The sequence below is a fragment of the Argentina silus genome (assembly GCF_951799395.1).
Source record: "Argentina silus genome assembly, chromosome: 11".
In the NCBI taxonomy this organism is placed as follows: domain Eukaryota; kingdom Metazoa; phylum Chordata; class Actinopteri; order Argentiniformes; family Argentinidae; genus Argentina; species Argentina silus.
Window position 1 is genome coordinate 935,165 of NC_139665.1, and position 14,611 is coordinate 949,775.

A 14,611-nucleotide genomic window follows, 5' to 3' on the forward strand; every position below is an offset into this window, starting at 1 on the left:
TGCGCAATAATCAGAATTTAGTGCATCTGCATTTAATTGACTTTTTCAGGTGCAATTTAGCTAATATGCGTTTGTATTTAGGGATCGTAAATGAGTTGTAATTTATCACTTAAATCCCCCCAAAAACCCATGCTCCAGGCAGGGATCGAACCCTGCACCTCACACCCCCCCTCTCCATGTTCTGTACACCAGGAGGTGTAGGACCAGAGCCTACAGGATAATGAAGGACCCTCACCACCCGAAACATGGACTGTTCCAGCCGCTGCGGTCAGGAAAACGCCTCCGCTGTCATGCAGCAAGAACAGAGAGGCTAAGGCTGAGTTTCTTCCCCCACGCCATCAGAATCGTCAACGATGACCCCACCAGTGCCCCCCTCAAGTCACTCACACACTCACTGTCATCTTAACACATATGCACACACATAGTCATCCATCTGCTATTTATATTGCTTACTTATATGCTTACTGGTTATACTGTTCATATTGTTTATACTGTTTATACTGTCCATACTGTATATTTTTTAGTACTTCTATTTTATTTTATTCTATTTTAAAACGTATTGTTGCACTACTCTGTGGCACTGTCACTTTTGCATTTCACTGTATACTTGTATGCACGTGACAAATAAAGAGTCTTGAATCTTGAACATTTCTATCATGCTAAGCAGAGGCAATGATGAGGTGTATTTGATGATACACACTCACCGGCCACTTTATTAGGTACACCTTGCTAGTACTGGGTACATTTTAATGATGAAAATACTGCTGTTAAGAAGTACATTAGTGACTTCACTTGATGTCGAATCATTTCATCTGAACCTTTAAACCTACTGTATAAGCCAATGACACCTAGTGAGTTTATGTAACTAAATGACTGTGTAGGTTTCATATTGTCATGTTCCCTGGCAGCAACGGAACGACAGTTCAACAGCTGTCTGAACGACATGAGCAATGAGTCATGCATCCATTTAAATCTTTAATAAAAAGTCAACAAAACACAAAATAACAACAATGACTCCACCCTCCCCTACGTTGACATCACACCGTCACTTGGTCCGTCTTTGATACAAAAGGCCAGATTTAACATCCCTCCACCCCTCCTTTCTATCGGATAATTGACTTCCCTTCCAGAGTCTGAAAGGACTCCAACCATACTGCCAATACTGTTCCCATCTGAAAGGTGGGGTCAAGAGGGACGTGGATAGGTCTGATCCCAGGCCAGGGACGTGGATAGGTCTGATCCCAGGCCAGGGACGTGGATAGGTCTGATCCCAGGCCAGGGACGTGGATAGGTCTGATCCCAGGCCAGGGACGTGGATAGGTCTGATCCCAGGCCAGGGAGGTGGATAGGTCTGATCCCAGGCCAATCATTCAGTCTAGGAGAGGCTGGTGGAGGTCGACACCAGAGGGCAGGATCACTGTAATGCACGGAATATGGAGTGGTATTAAACACGTGTGTTTGATCCCATTCCTCATTCCATTCCATGCATTACAATGAGCCCGTCCTCCGATGTCTACCTCCACCAGCCTCCCCTGATCCAGGATGGTTCAGGGTGAGGGTCCTTTCCTTGGACAAAATCAGCCAAAGCATTGATTGTCTTAATTACACCAGGGGAGGCTGGTGGAGGTAGAAAAAAAAAAGTCGGAGGACAGGGCTCATTGTAACGCATGGAATAGAATGAGGAATGTGTTTGATGCCATTCCTCATTCTGTTCCACGCATTACAATGAGCCCTGTCCTCCGATTTCTACCTCCACCAGCCTCCCCTGGATTACACGTTCTGCCCATTCTTCAGGAGAGGAGGGGGGGGGGGGGGGGGGGGCGTGGCCTCTGGGTGTCATGTACAGTATGCAAAAGAACGACACATCAAAACACACACAGTAAGTGGGGTCGTCATACAGTTCTGCTCAGTAGCATCAGCTCAACAATCACTTGGTCCAGAGATGCGGTGTGGTTCCGAGTATTACTTGAGGGACTGTGTGTATTTCCTGATTCATATCAGTCTACTCCGTTTCTACATGGCTATACACATTTATAAACCAAGACAGAGGCAGGCGTTTCTGAGGGAAATGCACATTCAAAGCAAGTCATTAAACTGAAGCCAACACAACAATGGTCCTCCAAGCACAGCTTTGTTTACACCATCTACAGTTGCTAAATAGCAGGATTTACAAAACAGACTGATCTATCGCCCCCTAGTGGTTGCTGTGTGAACATCTAAACCAGCCACATGATTTTTATTCAGCTCAAAAATAAGTCATATTCCAGTGTCTGATGACATTCCCGGACGATATCTTGGCCTCTATGTCAAACACCAACCTCCTGGGGATTGCTATAGTCCATGCTTTACATCGTAGTGCCCCACTTAAATGCACTGGAATGTCTCAAGTTACAGATAATTAGTCATATTCTGCTGAGAAAAATTTGAGTTGAAATGTCGTGTTCTACCTCAGTCCAGATTGTGTTCAACCTTTCACAGCGGATTCAAGAGGAAAAAAAAAACATAAAGGTATTAAAATAAGTGATGTTGTGGAGAGGCGACGCCCAGACTCCTGGAGTTTAACTACTGGACAGATTTAATACGTACATTGGCCGTTTCTCAAACGTTAGAAACTCGCTTCCTCCTCCCCCCCGTCCTCCACCCGCTTCCTTCTCAAGAAGCATCGGAGAAGAAGATCTGAGGGCAGGAACCTAGACCTCCTCCTCCCGTGCGGTTTTTTCTTCTTTTGAGTAGGAAGCAAGCTAGTGGAGGAAGCAAGGAATCGAGTTTCTAACAGCTGAGAAAGGCCCTGTCTGGGTTGGATGGGCCGTCTGACTCGTGGCGACAGTCCTGGTGGTGAGGACGCTTCATAGCTCAGATGGCCTCTCTCTCCCCCTGGTGGTCGCTGTTGAAATGGTCGGCCTGTTCAGGGCCTCTTTGGAACACATGTAGTGCAGTCCCTTGTCATCGCTCTTTCTATCTGGTTGTTGCTTCATCATCATCATCATCATCATCATCTCAGTCTGAACGCCTTCCATTTCCCCTCTCACACAACTGGTAACAATCACATGATCCATCTCACTCCTACAGTATTTGTAAACTCTTCAGTGTCTGTGTCTCTGTGTGTCTCTCTCTCTCTCACCCTCACTCACCCTCACCCTCACCCTCTCTCACCCTCACTCTCTCACACTCACTCAAACTCAGCGATCAGCACCATCATTGCCACTCCGAGCAGCAGAGCCAGGATCTCCATCACTGATTGGCCCAGACTGGATCGACCAACCAGCAGCTCGGGCAGGACCGTCACCATGGCGATGTAGACGAAGCCTCCAGCGGTGAAGGGCAGGATCCAGGCGGTGGCGGCGGCGCCCACGCCCTCGGCCAATAGGGAGCAGGACGTGCCAGCCAGGGCTCCCAGCGCTGTGAGCAGCTGCAGACACATGGCCTGATGGGAAGGAGGAGGACGTCATCACTGAGGGACCACCTGACACCAGACACAGTAGTCCTGTCCAATCACAATCCATACCCCCCCCCCCCACTAACTGCCAAAGTGTTCCGGAACACTCACCACCTTAGACCTTTCTAAGCCCAACCCTATTCCCAGACCCAGGACGTACCTTCTTCTTGGTGCAGCCAGACTGGACCAGGATGGCGAAGTCTCCGATCTCGTGAGGAACCTCGTGCAGCAGGATGGTGATGGTGGTCACAGCGCCCACCGCTGGACTGACCAGGAACGACGCCCCGATGGCCAGACCGTCAGTGAAGTTGTGTGTGAAGTCAGCCGCCAGGTTCAAGTAACCCGACACTTTGATGTCTAGATTTAAAAAAGGGAAATCGGACGATAATTACACATAAAAGGCAAATGTTGCTCACATGTGATGTCATCAAGTAAACAATGACTCGAGATTCGAGCCAGCCATTAAAGGGGACATTTGGGATTGGTACATCCATGTTTAGACCTTTAAATGGATGATATACAGTATAGCAATTATTAACTTTAACTCTAACTTCTTAACTTCTCTTACCAGTGCTTTTCTCCTCCACTTTCTCTACAGGCTTCTCATCCCCCTCTTTCTTCTCCTCTTCCTTTTCTTCCTCCCCATCACTCTCCTTTGCTTTGGGAGCAGCTGGAAATAGGACACAGGATTAGGAGGTATAAATATTGTGTTGCAGAACCATGTCAACATACTTTGGGCCTCATTCCAGAGGGGAAGGCGAGCAGAGCAGCTCTCCACCAGAGGAACAACTCAATATAGAATGTAATGTTGCTCTGGAGGACCAGGGGGGGTAGAGGAGGACCGGGGGGGGTAGAGGAGGACCAGGGGGGGTAGAGGAGGACCAGGGGGTGGTAGAGGAGGACCAGGGGGGAGAGGAGGACATGGGGGGGTAGAGGAGGACCAGGGGGGGGGGGGGGTAGAGGAGGACCGGGGGGGGGGGGGTAGAGGAGGCTAAAAGCCTGAGTTTTAACCACTGAATAGGCCAGGAGTACGCCCTGTTGAAGCCCGGGATTGTGTGTGGAAAAACAGTTGGCCTAAGCAGGCACTGGGTTGAACTGAAATTGGAATGTATCCATCCGATGTATCCATCCAATCAACAACTGACCCCAGTAGGTATACTTCAGTGGAGGCTGGTGGAGGTAGAAATAGTAGTAATGCATGGAATGGAATGAGGAATCCATTCCATGCATTACAATGAACCCGTCCTCCGATTTTCTACCTCCACCAGCCTCCCCTGGTACACTTGCAGACCTTCAGGTCTGGTGGAACAGTGTGTCAATACACGAACAATCCATTGCATACAAGGGGAAACTTCAGAGGGTATGAGGGCTCTGCTCAAATGGGATGGACATAGATTTGAAAAATGGCAGAAATGCAGGAAATCGGTTAAAACAGGCTTCAGATCTTGGGTTTGGCTCGCTGCTAACCCAATCAGCGTCGAGCGCCTACCGTGAGAGTGAGAGTGTCCTCCCCCTCCCTTCAGGAGACGCACAAACTTTTCCACCATCAGGAAGGCCACGATCCCCCCCAGGACCCACAGACCCACCGACATCATGTGGCCGTGAGCAGCACCTAACGGGTGAGGAGGAGACGGTTTAGGGACGAGCTGCTTCACAAAATGGAGGCGGACAACGACAGTAGCAGAGGGCGTTATACTTCTGAAACGGTAGACATGTTTGCGTGTTACGAATATGAATCAACATGCACTGAATCCTTCTCTCACCAACTGCCAAAGCGTTCTGGAACACTCGCGTGTTGCCAAGTATGGTGTTTACCTAACGACAATGCTTTGATTGGCTGCAAAACGAAGTATAATAATTTATGCATTTTTGGTGAATAAAGTCACCCACCCTAGTGCCTAAAGGCACTCTAGAATGTTGACAGTTTGAGCGACTTTATTCACCCTCGGCCCTGAACGAGCTCTACAACGTTAAATAGGACAGTGTTGAAGTGTACCATGAGAGTGGCCGTGATCAGGTGACTCTTCACTGGCGTGGGACTCTCCGTGTCCATGTCCCTCTTCTCCATGGTGAGAGTGGGGTTCTGAGAAGAAGAAGGAGAGAGAGAGAGAGAGAGAGAAGAAGGAGGAGTGAGAGTGAGAGAGAGAAGGAGTGAGACAATTAGCTGTTAGTTAAGCTGTTACCAAAGCGTGGATTGAAGTCTGTCCTTGTCCTTGGGTAAGGAACCAGATATGTGATTTTGTAATTTTGGGTGAACTATCCCTTCAGGTACTGACCCAGGGCGTGAGGGATGAGGTGCAGGAAGGCGTCTCCCAGCAACCCCCCGGAGGCGAAGCTCAGCAGGACCTTCAGCAGGTTTTGGTGCTGGTCAGTGTTGGACTGGACCGGGATGAGGAAGAGGATGAGGAAGGGGGCGGCGCTGATCAGTAGCGTGGCACCAATGGCCTGATATGGAGAGAGATGAGAGGACACATGAAGTCAAGGAATCTCACTTGTTAAAACTAACTGTGTTGCAAATGGATCCACTCCTGTTCCGTCTCTGTTCTCTGACCTATGAGACCTTATTAAACAAGGACGCGCTATTCCTGGTCTTGACCGGCAGTTGGGTTTCAGTCCAATCAATAATGGGTTTCAATCCAATCAATAATGGGTTTCAATCCAATCAATAATTGATTGGACGCCTATGGATACATTCCAATTTCAGTTCAACCCAGTGCGTGCTAAGGCCAACTGTTTTTCCACAGACACTCCCAGGCTTCAACAGGGCGTACTCCTGGCCTATTCGTGGTTAAAACTCAGGCTTTTAGCCTCCTCTACCCCCCTTGGTCCTCCTCTACCCCCCCCGGTCCTCCTCTACCCCCCCCCCCGGTCCTTATGAGGCCTTCTCATGTTTGTTCATTCATTCACTCATTCATTCATTCACGGTTGCAACATCTCTCTCCTGGGCATACCTGCGTCCACAGCTCCACCAGGTCTCTCTTCTCTCCCTCCGCCTCTCTCTTCACCCTCTCCCCTCCGTGGGCGTGTCCATGTCCGTGGTCGTGCCCGTGGTCGTGTCCGTGGTCATGTTCATGTCCATGGTCGTGCCCGTGGTCGTGTCCATGGTCGTGCCCGTGGTCGTGTCCATGGTCGTGTCCGTGGTCATGTGACTCCTCTGGCGCCTGGTTGGCCTCAGCGCTCCACTTGCTGGCCCCATGGTGCAGCTTCACCTGACCTCCGTGGCTGTGACCATGGCAGCCGCCGCCGCCGCCATGCGAGTGGGCGTGGCCGTGGTGATCGTGGTCGCCATGGGAATGGCTGTGAGCCACAGTTAGCTGGGCGCCTAGCAACAACGTCACAGCCGCGAGGAGAGTCAACGGTAGCAGGCGTCCGGCGGCGGCCATCTGTGAGACGTGACAAGGAGGAAATACGTTATCGGTTATGACCCTGGCTTTGCATTTCAACCGATTGTAGGTGCTACACAATGGAGAGAGCTAGTAGTAGTAGTCATGCATTCATCTTTCAGGCTAAACATCAATTATCTTGAGACACGGACAAGTTTTACAGTCCCTGGAAAGGTGCATTCATGGCGATGCTGATCGAGTATTTCAGAGCTGAGATTGATGCTACTCTGTATGCGCGGAGGGAGAAGAGAGGTCGTACGCAACAGCGCTCAACTTCAACACGTCCAGAGTAGCTAGCGAGTAGCCTGCCTGCTGCAGAACTTGACTCAGCAAGCCTGTCGTATTATACGACATCAACAGGATTGATTATAGCTACTAGCTTGCTTCCTCGATGGCTGATCGGAGTCTTGAAAACAGCAAAGAACACGAATTAGCTTCTCTAACTTTAACATCTTTTGAATCGTGTTGATTCAATGAGCGGGGTTATGTGAAAAGGGTGTCCTAGTTTTTGGACATGCAGTATTAGGGTTAGGGTTACTAGTGACACAGCTGTCGCAGTTGACGTCTGCATGGAGAACTGGTTGTCTGTGGCGGGGATCTACGTGGGGGATCTGGATCAGTAAACAATGGATCACCGGATCTCTCAAGTTGTTAGCTCGGTAGCTAGTTGTTTAGCTGATGATCGCTAAAGCCCTGTGGCTAGATCCAAACAAAACCTGCATGTTCTGGCACTGTCCTAACTACGTATAACAATTCACACTCACCTGTCTGTTCAAACTCCAAGCGGTTTGTTATCGGTTAAGAGGGAGTGTGTGTCGGTAGAGGAGTTAGTTAGTGTTGACGGAGCTCTGCGGGGTTTGATAACGTGAGGCTGTTCTTCTCAGACGTGGCATATAGTCTGTTCACCGAAACATCGCGGGATTTCATTCGCAGTGTATTAAGATTCCGTGTGAAACATCGCGAGATGTGCCGCTGTCTGACTCATCTCAGGACACAGCAGTCACCAGTACAATGCAATGCTTTAAATAGTATACATATAAATAAACAAGAATGGATGGAAATGGGTGTGATTATGTGTATTTGCTCCCTCCAGACCCGTCATACAGGTCTAACACTTTGCCTTTTAACCAAATTAGAGATGCGTCTGTCTTTAACTGTCTCCAACGCAGGGATATTGCATGTGACTTTTCTCCAAGAAAAGCTATGAATTTTCAACAATCGAAACTTAAAGTGAGGCAGGGAATTCAAATGCCATAACCTTCACCATTAGAGAGGAGAATGTTTGGTTTGAGATGGTACTTCTTCCAAATGTTTATTTGCAGTGAACCAACATTTCAGCAGCCAGGGCCTTCTTCATTAGAGATGAGTAACACACGTCAGCAGCCAGGGCCCTCTTCATTAGAGATGAGTAACACATTTCAGCAGCCAGGGCCCTCTTCATTAGAGATGAGTAACACATTTCAGCAGCCAGGGCCCTCTTCATTAGAGATGAGTAACACATTTCAGCAGCCAGGGCCCTCTTCATTAGAGATGAGTAACACGTTTCAGCAGCCAGGGCCCTCTTCATTAGAGATGAGTAACACATTTCAGCAGCCAGGGCCCTCTTCATTAGAAATGAGTAACACGTTTCAGCAGCCAGGGCCCTCTTCATTAGAGATGAGTAACACATTTCAGCAGCCAGGGCCCTCTTCATTAGAGATGAGTAACACACGTCAGCCCTCCACCCAACTCTGCATGTGAGCGGAGAGCCACAGGTCAGGGGCCCAGACCCCCTCCTGCTCAATGACACTCTCCACTTTACCCCGTCTTCTGCTGCTATAATAAGCCTGTCTATTTTATTTTATTATTTGTGTTATTTTATTATTGTTACTGTTGATATTGTATCTATTGTCTTGTTCCATTGTGTTGTTGATGTTGTTGATGTTGTAGAGCTGCTCTGTCTCAGGCGTTTCGTTTAGTTGTGTTCTTGTATTTAATGGAATGATAAATAAACCAGACTTGACTTGAGAGACAAACATTTAATATGATGTAACAGATATTTACAGAAGGCGTCTTTCTCACACAGCCAACCACTTTAAGGTCACGCCTGTTTGGTGAGCCGTTGGCTGCTTAGGCTGTGCACAGGAACTCACAGGGAAGGCTGCCTATTGTCCTGATGCAAATCAGGGATCCATTTTAACATCCCCCAATTCAATTTGACGACATCTGCATATTGAGCATCTGTCCCCCCAAAAATCTGCAAATCCCAACCATGACCCAAGGGCAGCCTCCGTCCCTGGTCCCCCCTCCCCCTCTGACCCTATCAGACCCTGCCCCCCCCCCTCCGACCCGATCAGACTCTGGCACAATTGCTGACCCCGCCCTAGAGAGCGAGCAGCAGGAGTTCAAGGTAGATGTCCTTTTCTCTGTCTGTCTGCAGCCAGTCCAGTCCAGCCCAGCCCAGCCCAGCCCAGCCCAGCCCAGCTCAGCCCAGCCCACCCCAGCCCACCCCAGCCCAGACCACCCCAGACCAGACCAGACCAGACCAGACCAGACCAGTCCAGACCACCGAGCCAGACCAGTCCAGACCACTGAGCCAGACCAGCCCAGCCCAGCCCACCCCAGCCCACCCCAGCCCAGCCCACCCCAGACCAGACCAGTTCAGCCCAGCCCAGCCCACCCCAGACCAGACCAGACCAGACCAGACCAGACCAGCCCAGCCCAGCCCAGCCCCAGCCCAGACCAGACCAGTCCAGACCACCGAGCCAGACCAGTCCAGACCACCGAGCCAGACCAGCCCAGCCCAGCCCAGCCCAGCCCAGCCCAACCCAGCCAGGTCCAGCCAGGTCCAGCCCAGCCCAGCCCAGCCCAGCCCAGCCCAGCCCAGCCCAGCCAGGTCTAGCCAGGTCCAGCCAGGTCCAGCCCAGCCAGGTCCAGCCCGGCCCGGACCTCGTCTCTAATCATATGCAGTGCTCTTCCTACGTTCTCACTGTTGTGTAACCCTGGTAAAGAGACGTGACTCTTGAAGCTGTTCAGCTCCAAATCAATTCCTTCAGAGGCTCTTTTCCTGCCTCTTCACTGACATGTTTGTGTTTTCCAGAGCGACCAGGCGTTCATTCATTGGTGGGAATGACAGGAAAACATGCCAAATGTTTAAGGCAACACACATGTTAGTGTGGAGATATTATGTGCAGATCACAGATTTCCTAGCATGGGTGACTGAATAGTTCAGTTTTTCTTATTTTGAACCCAACATGTCCAATCTTCAACATCACAGCAGAGAAGTTATCCAACCTCCAGTAGGAAGGACAGTTTATATAACCGAGACTTACATGATAACCTGTCGATGATACATGTACATCAGTAACTATGAGCAGGTTAGGGAAGAACACACAGACACAACAGAGAGATCAGAAACATAACACTTCACTTTTTTAAGGTTATTTTAATCATTGGACTCCTGGGAAGACACGTCATGACATTAGTTATCAGAGAAGCATTGTGGGTACTGTAGTTTATTCTCAGGTTCAGGAATGAGACATGTAATCAATCATTGGGTTTATTACAACCGAGTTGCAACATGTTGCAACAATCTCCAGCATCACAGAAGAGTCACTGTCCAACCTCCAACAGGAAAGACGGCTTATAGAAACTGGAATTACTTACTTCAATAATTATCAACAGATTGAGACAGAACACACACATACAGTAGAGAGACCAGAAACACAACACACATACAGTAGAGAGACCAGAAACACAACACAGATACAGTAGAGAGACCAGAAACACAACACACATACAGTAGAGAGACCAGAAACACAACACAGATTCAGCTTCACTTAATCAGACCCTGTGGTATTTAAAACAAATATTTAACATTTATTTATACAGGTTTTATTTAACCTTTATCTATAGGCGGCTGTCGAAATGGGTTTCAATAGCAGCAGGAGGAACAAAGTTTCAGACAAAACAACTTACATACACACACACAACATTGAACAAACTATAGACAAACACACAGTTAAACACATATAGAATCACAAACACCATCACTAACAGCTGTCCTAATGTCAGTTACACTCCTCTGGGATGTTCGCGTCGACCAAGTGTTCAAACTGACTGTCATCAGGGACATTCTGGCCTACCAGCTGAGAGATCCAACAGCAGAACATGCAAGTATTCAAAAGGCTAGAAATGATTCAGTGATATAATCAGACATACAATCATGTAACAAAGTCACACTCTAAACCCATCATCACACATGATGGTGATACATACAGTTGTGGTCAGAAGTTTACATACACTTGTAAAGAACATGTATGTCATGGCAGTCTTGAGTTTCCAATCATTTCTACAACTTTTATTTTTCTGTGATGGATTGATTGGAGCACATACTTCTTTGTCACAAAAAACATTCATGAAGTTTGGTTCTTTTATGAATTTATTATGGGTCTTCTGAAAATGTGGCAAAATCTGCTGGGCCAAAAGTATACACACAGCAATGCTAATGTTTGGTTAAATGTCCCTTGGCCATTTTCACCTCAATTAGACGCTTTTGGTAGCCATCCACAAGCTTCTGGCAAGCTTCTGGTTGAATCTTTGACCACTCCCCTTGACAGAACCGGCGCAGTTCAACTAAATTCGGACTTGTTTCTTCAGCACACTCCACATGTTCTCGATGGGGTTTAAGTCAGGACTTTGTGAAGGCCATTCTAAGACCTTCATTCTAGCCTGATTTAGCCATTCCTTTACCACGTTTGATGTGTGTCACAAGTCTAACCTGTGCTGTGACGTGCTGCGAGTCTAACCAGAAACCTCAGTCATCTCAACATCCTCCCACCACAAGCATCCAAGGCTTTCCAAATATTCTTCCACACAGAGATTGAGTCGTCAAATCAGAGGATGTAATCGTGTGTGTCGTGTGGCGTTGCCCCCTCCGTTCTCCCGTGGGGTATATCTGGAGCTATAACACAACATTAAAAGCTTTTGTCTCTTATCTACTTGCTCTGAACAGTTTTTTTCCTGCCGATTCACAAAAGGTGTAAAACGAAGCGTTGGACTTGTTCCCCCATAGCCGCCCTTAATCCTGTTACTGACCCACGGTCTCTGGATCATCCTCTTTCATCATCCTTCCCCTGCTAGTCGACAGGCTACGGGCTGTGCTGTTTACTGGGGGTGGTGGAGCTTTAATTGCACTGTTCGCTATTCGCCCCGTTTCTGTCCCCTCAGTTACATAACCCATGTTTGGAGGGCGTGATTGGTTTGGTAATTGCCCAGGTGGGCACCTGAGCCTCTGGCGTGTCAGTTTAGACCCAATTCATGAGTCATACTTGGCTTTTGGATTGATATTTGAGTGTTTATATGCTGTGGGAGGATAACTTGGGTTCTGTGGAGTGTTAATTGTGGTCCCATGTGACATGAAGAAGTCTTGTGGAGGCTTTGTCTAGTTGTGGGGGTTTGGTGTTGAAAGTAGTTCCACTTAAGATAACTTTTTTGTGAAAAAAAAGAGTTTTTGCTGCATTTAGCAAATTGGGACATACATTGGGAGCCTTGTTTTGCGTTATTATCTGTGAGTTATTTTTTATTAAAAAGCAACAGCAAATTTAGAAAAATGCCCAATTGAGTATCACTTATCTGTCCAGAGCGCCAGCCGACACACAAACACACACACACACACACACACACACACACACACACACACACACACACACACACACACACACACACAGCCCTCCGCAGCCTCTCAATAGCCACATTTGCGTGGACATTGACCAGAGTCAATTGCCTGTCAAATGCTACGCACGATTAGGCATCAGTGGATATTGGCCCTAATGTGGGGAGCCTCCCATAGAGAGCGGGCAGTGGGGCCCCTCTCTGAACCCCTCGCCCTCGCCTCTCCCCCCCTCCCACCCCCCTGCCTCACCCCCCTCCACACCCCGCCTCACCCCTCCCTCTAATCCCCCCCCTCCCCCTTTTATCTCACCGCCCAGTTCAATGTTAAAGTCCAGTGGTGTCCAGTCGGCCGGCTCCCGCGTAAAAACCCTCCCCCATTTTCTCACCCTGTCCTCCTCTTGTGTGCTGTCCAGCTGGCTGTGACCTCTGACCCCGCAGGCCTCACTCCTGACCCTTGGACCTGTTCCCACGCCACACCCTTTTGTGTGGGCCGCACCATGGCAACGCCGCGGCCACTGCTGCCACGGTAACAGATGGACAGGGCTCTGGAAATAACTTCATTCAACCGAGCCATGGACAATCTGTGCCCCCCTCACACACACACACACACACACACACACACACACACACACACACACACACACACACACACCACACACACACACACACACACACACACACACACACACACACACACACACCACACACACACACACACACACCAGACACACACCCCTAAAGCCCCCCCATCTAACACACCTCCCACCCCACACTCTGCTCCCTCGCTCCCCCTTCCATTCATTCCCCTGCAGGGCCTCTGATCTGATAAAGTCATTATCGCGGCCGTCTAAGATTCATCCTGACACGGACACAGAAATGTACATAAGAATAAGAATAAGAATATGATATTGCAAGTGGAGTGTAAATTGCAAAAGGCACTCAGAACTCCTGTCCAGCCTCAGTTCCTGCTGCCCAGCGCTGCTGCTGGATGGTTGGGAGGGAGGACGGTCACTTTACTGGCCAGCCGTAATTATCTCAGTCCCTTTATCAGCACTATTGTCTTCTCACATCCTCCAAAGGGTCATTTGTTGGGAGAGTTGTAAAGAGACAGAGTTGAGCAAGAGGGATTTGTTTGCTGTTTGTAAACACATGGGGAGAAGAAAAGCATGATTCAGCTCAATAAGGTTCAGGGGGAAGTGTGTGATTATCACTAATTGGTTACTGTTTAACTTCGACATTTTCCATACTTTCCTGGACAAATGTTTGAAATAAAACCAAAACCAAAAGGGATTATGTGTTAGTGCTGAATGTGTCTGTTAACATGAACGAGAGAGACAGTATCTGTCAAAACACACACTTCTCCTTGTCTCAGAGTCACCTGATCCCTGGTGTCCCTTTAACCTCCCACTCTGGGTAAACAAACAAACAAACAAACAAACAAACAAACGGCTTCCGTTGAAATTCTACAAAACGATAAAATTCTCTGAAACTGCACATATATGATTTTATTTTCTCATCTTTTCTAATAATACAAAATCTATCGGAATAGAAATCATTACTGAACCTAACAGAAACCATTTTAGTTGTATTTGATGAAAATGCAATAGGCAACTGGGAGAGGTTTGTTGAACATTTAGTGAGTTTCAGAAGTGGGGGACATTTCCATCTTGAATGAGAGCCGCCAACGACGACCCCCAAAAGACACAATCACACAAGCGCAGCCACTTATTCAATTTGAGATTTTAGCTAACCCTCTATCCCGCATCTGCATCACTATCTTTCCCTCCTGTTCCCCCCCTCCCTCTTTCCCTCCCTCCCTCCCTCCCTCCCTCCCCTGCTCCCCCCTTCCTCCCCTCAGCCCAGTTCATTGTACCAAAGGAGATTTTCTACATTGAGGCCCAGTCTCTTAGGTTACCCCAGTGCTGCATGAAATGAGGAGAGAGAGAGAGAGAGAGAGAGAGAGAGAGCGAGAGAGAGGGCGGAGAGAGAGAGAGAAGGAAATCGAAAGACAGAAGGAGGAACGAACAGAAAGGGTTGAAGACCGAGAGGGAGCAGGATGCAGGAGCAGAGAAGGAAAGATACACAAGTAGGACAAGTTTGGTCAGACATCAAAAGCAGCACAGCTAAAACAAGAACACAA

The 14,611-nt window shown here is 48.4% G+C and overlaps 1 protein-coding gene across 1 annotated transcript; it reads right to left on the minus strand.

Annotated features, from left to right (window-relative positions):
* Positions 1-2,358: 2,358 nt before the first annotated feature.
* slc39a7 (solute carrier family 39 member 7) lies at positions 2,359-7,704 on the minus strand. The gene is made up of 8 exons (XM_083680408.1): positions 7,584-7,704; positions 6,388-6,819; positions 5,713-5,881; positions 5,433-5,519; positions 4,926-5,048; positions 4,005-4,106; positions 3,597-3,793; positions 2,359-3,424 (listed from the first exon to the last, which is right to left on the minus strand). The coding sequence occupies exons 2-8, from the start codon at positions 6,817-6,819 to the stop codon at positions 3,170-3,172; spliced, it is 1,365 nt and encodes a 454-aa protein (XP_083536534.1). The 5' UTR covers positions 7,584-7,704; the 3' UTR covers positions 2,359-3,169.
* Positions 7,705-14,611: the final 6,907 nt, after the last annotated feature.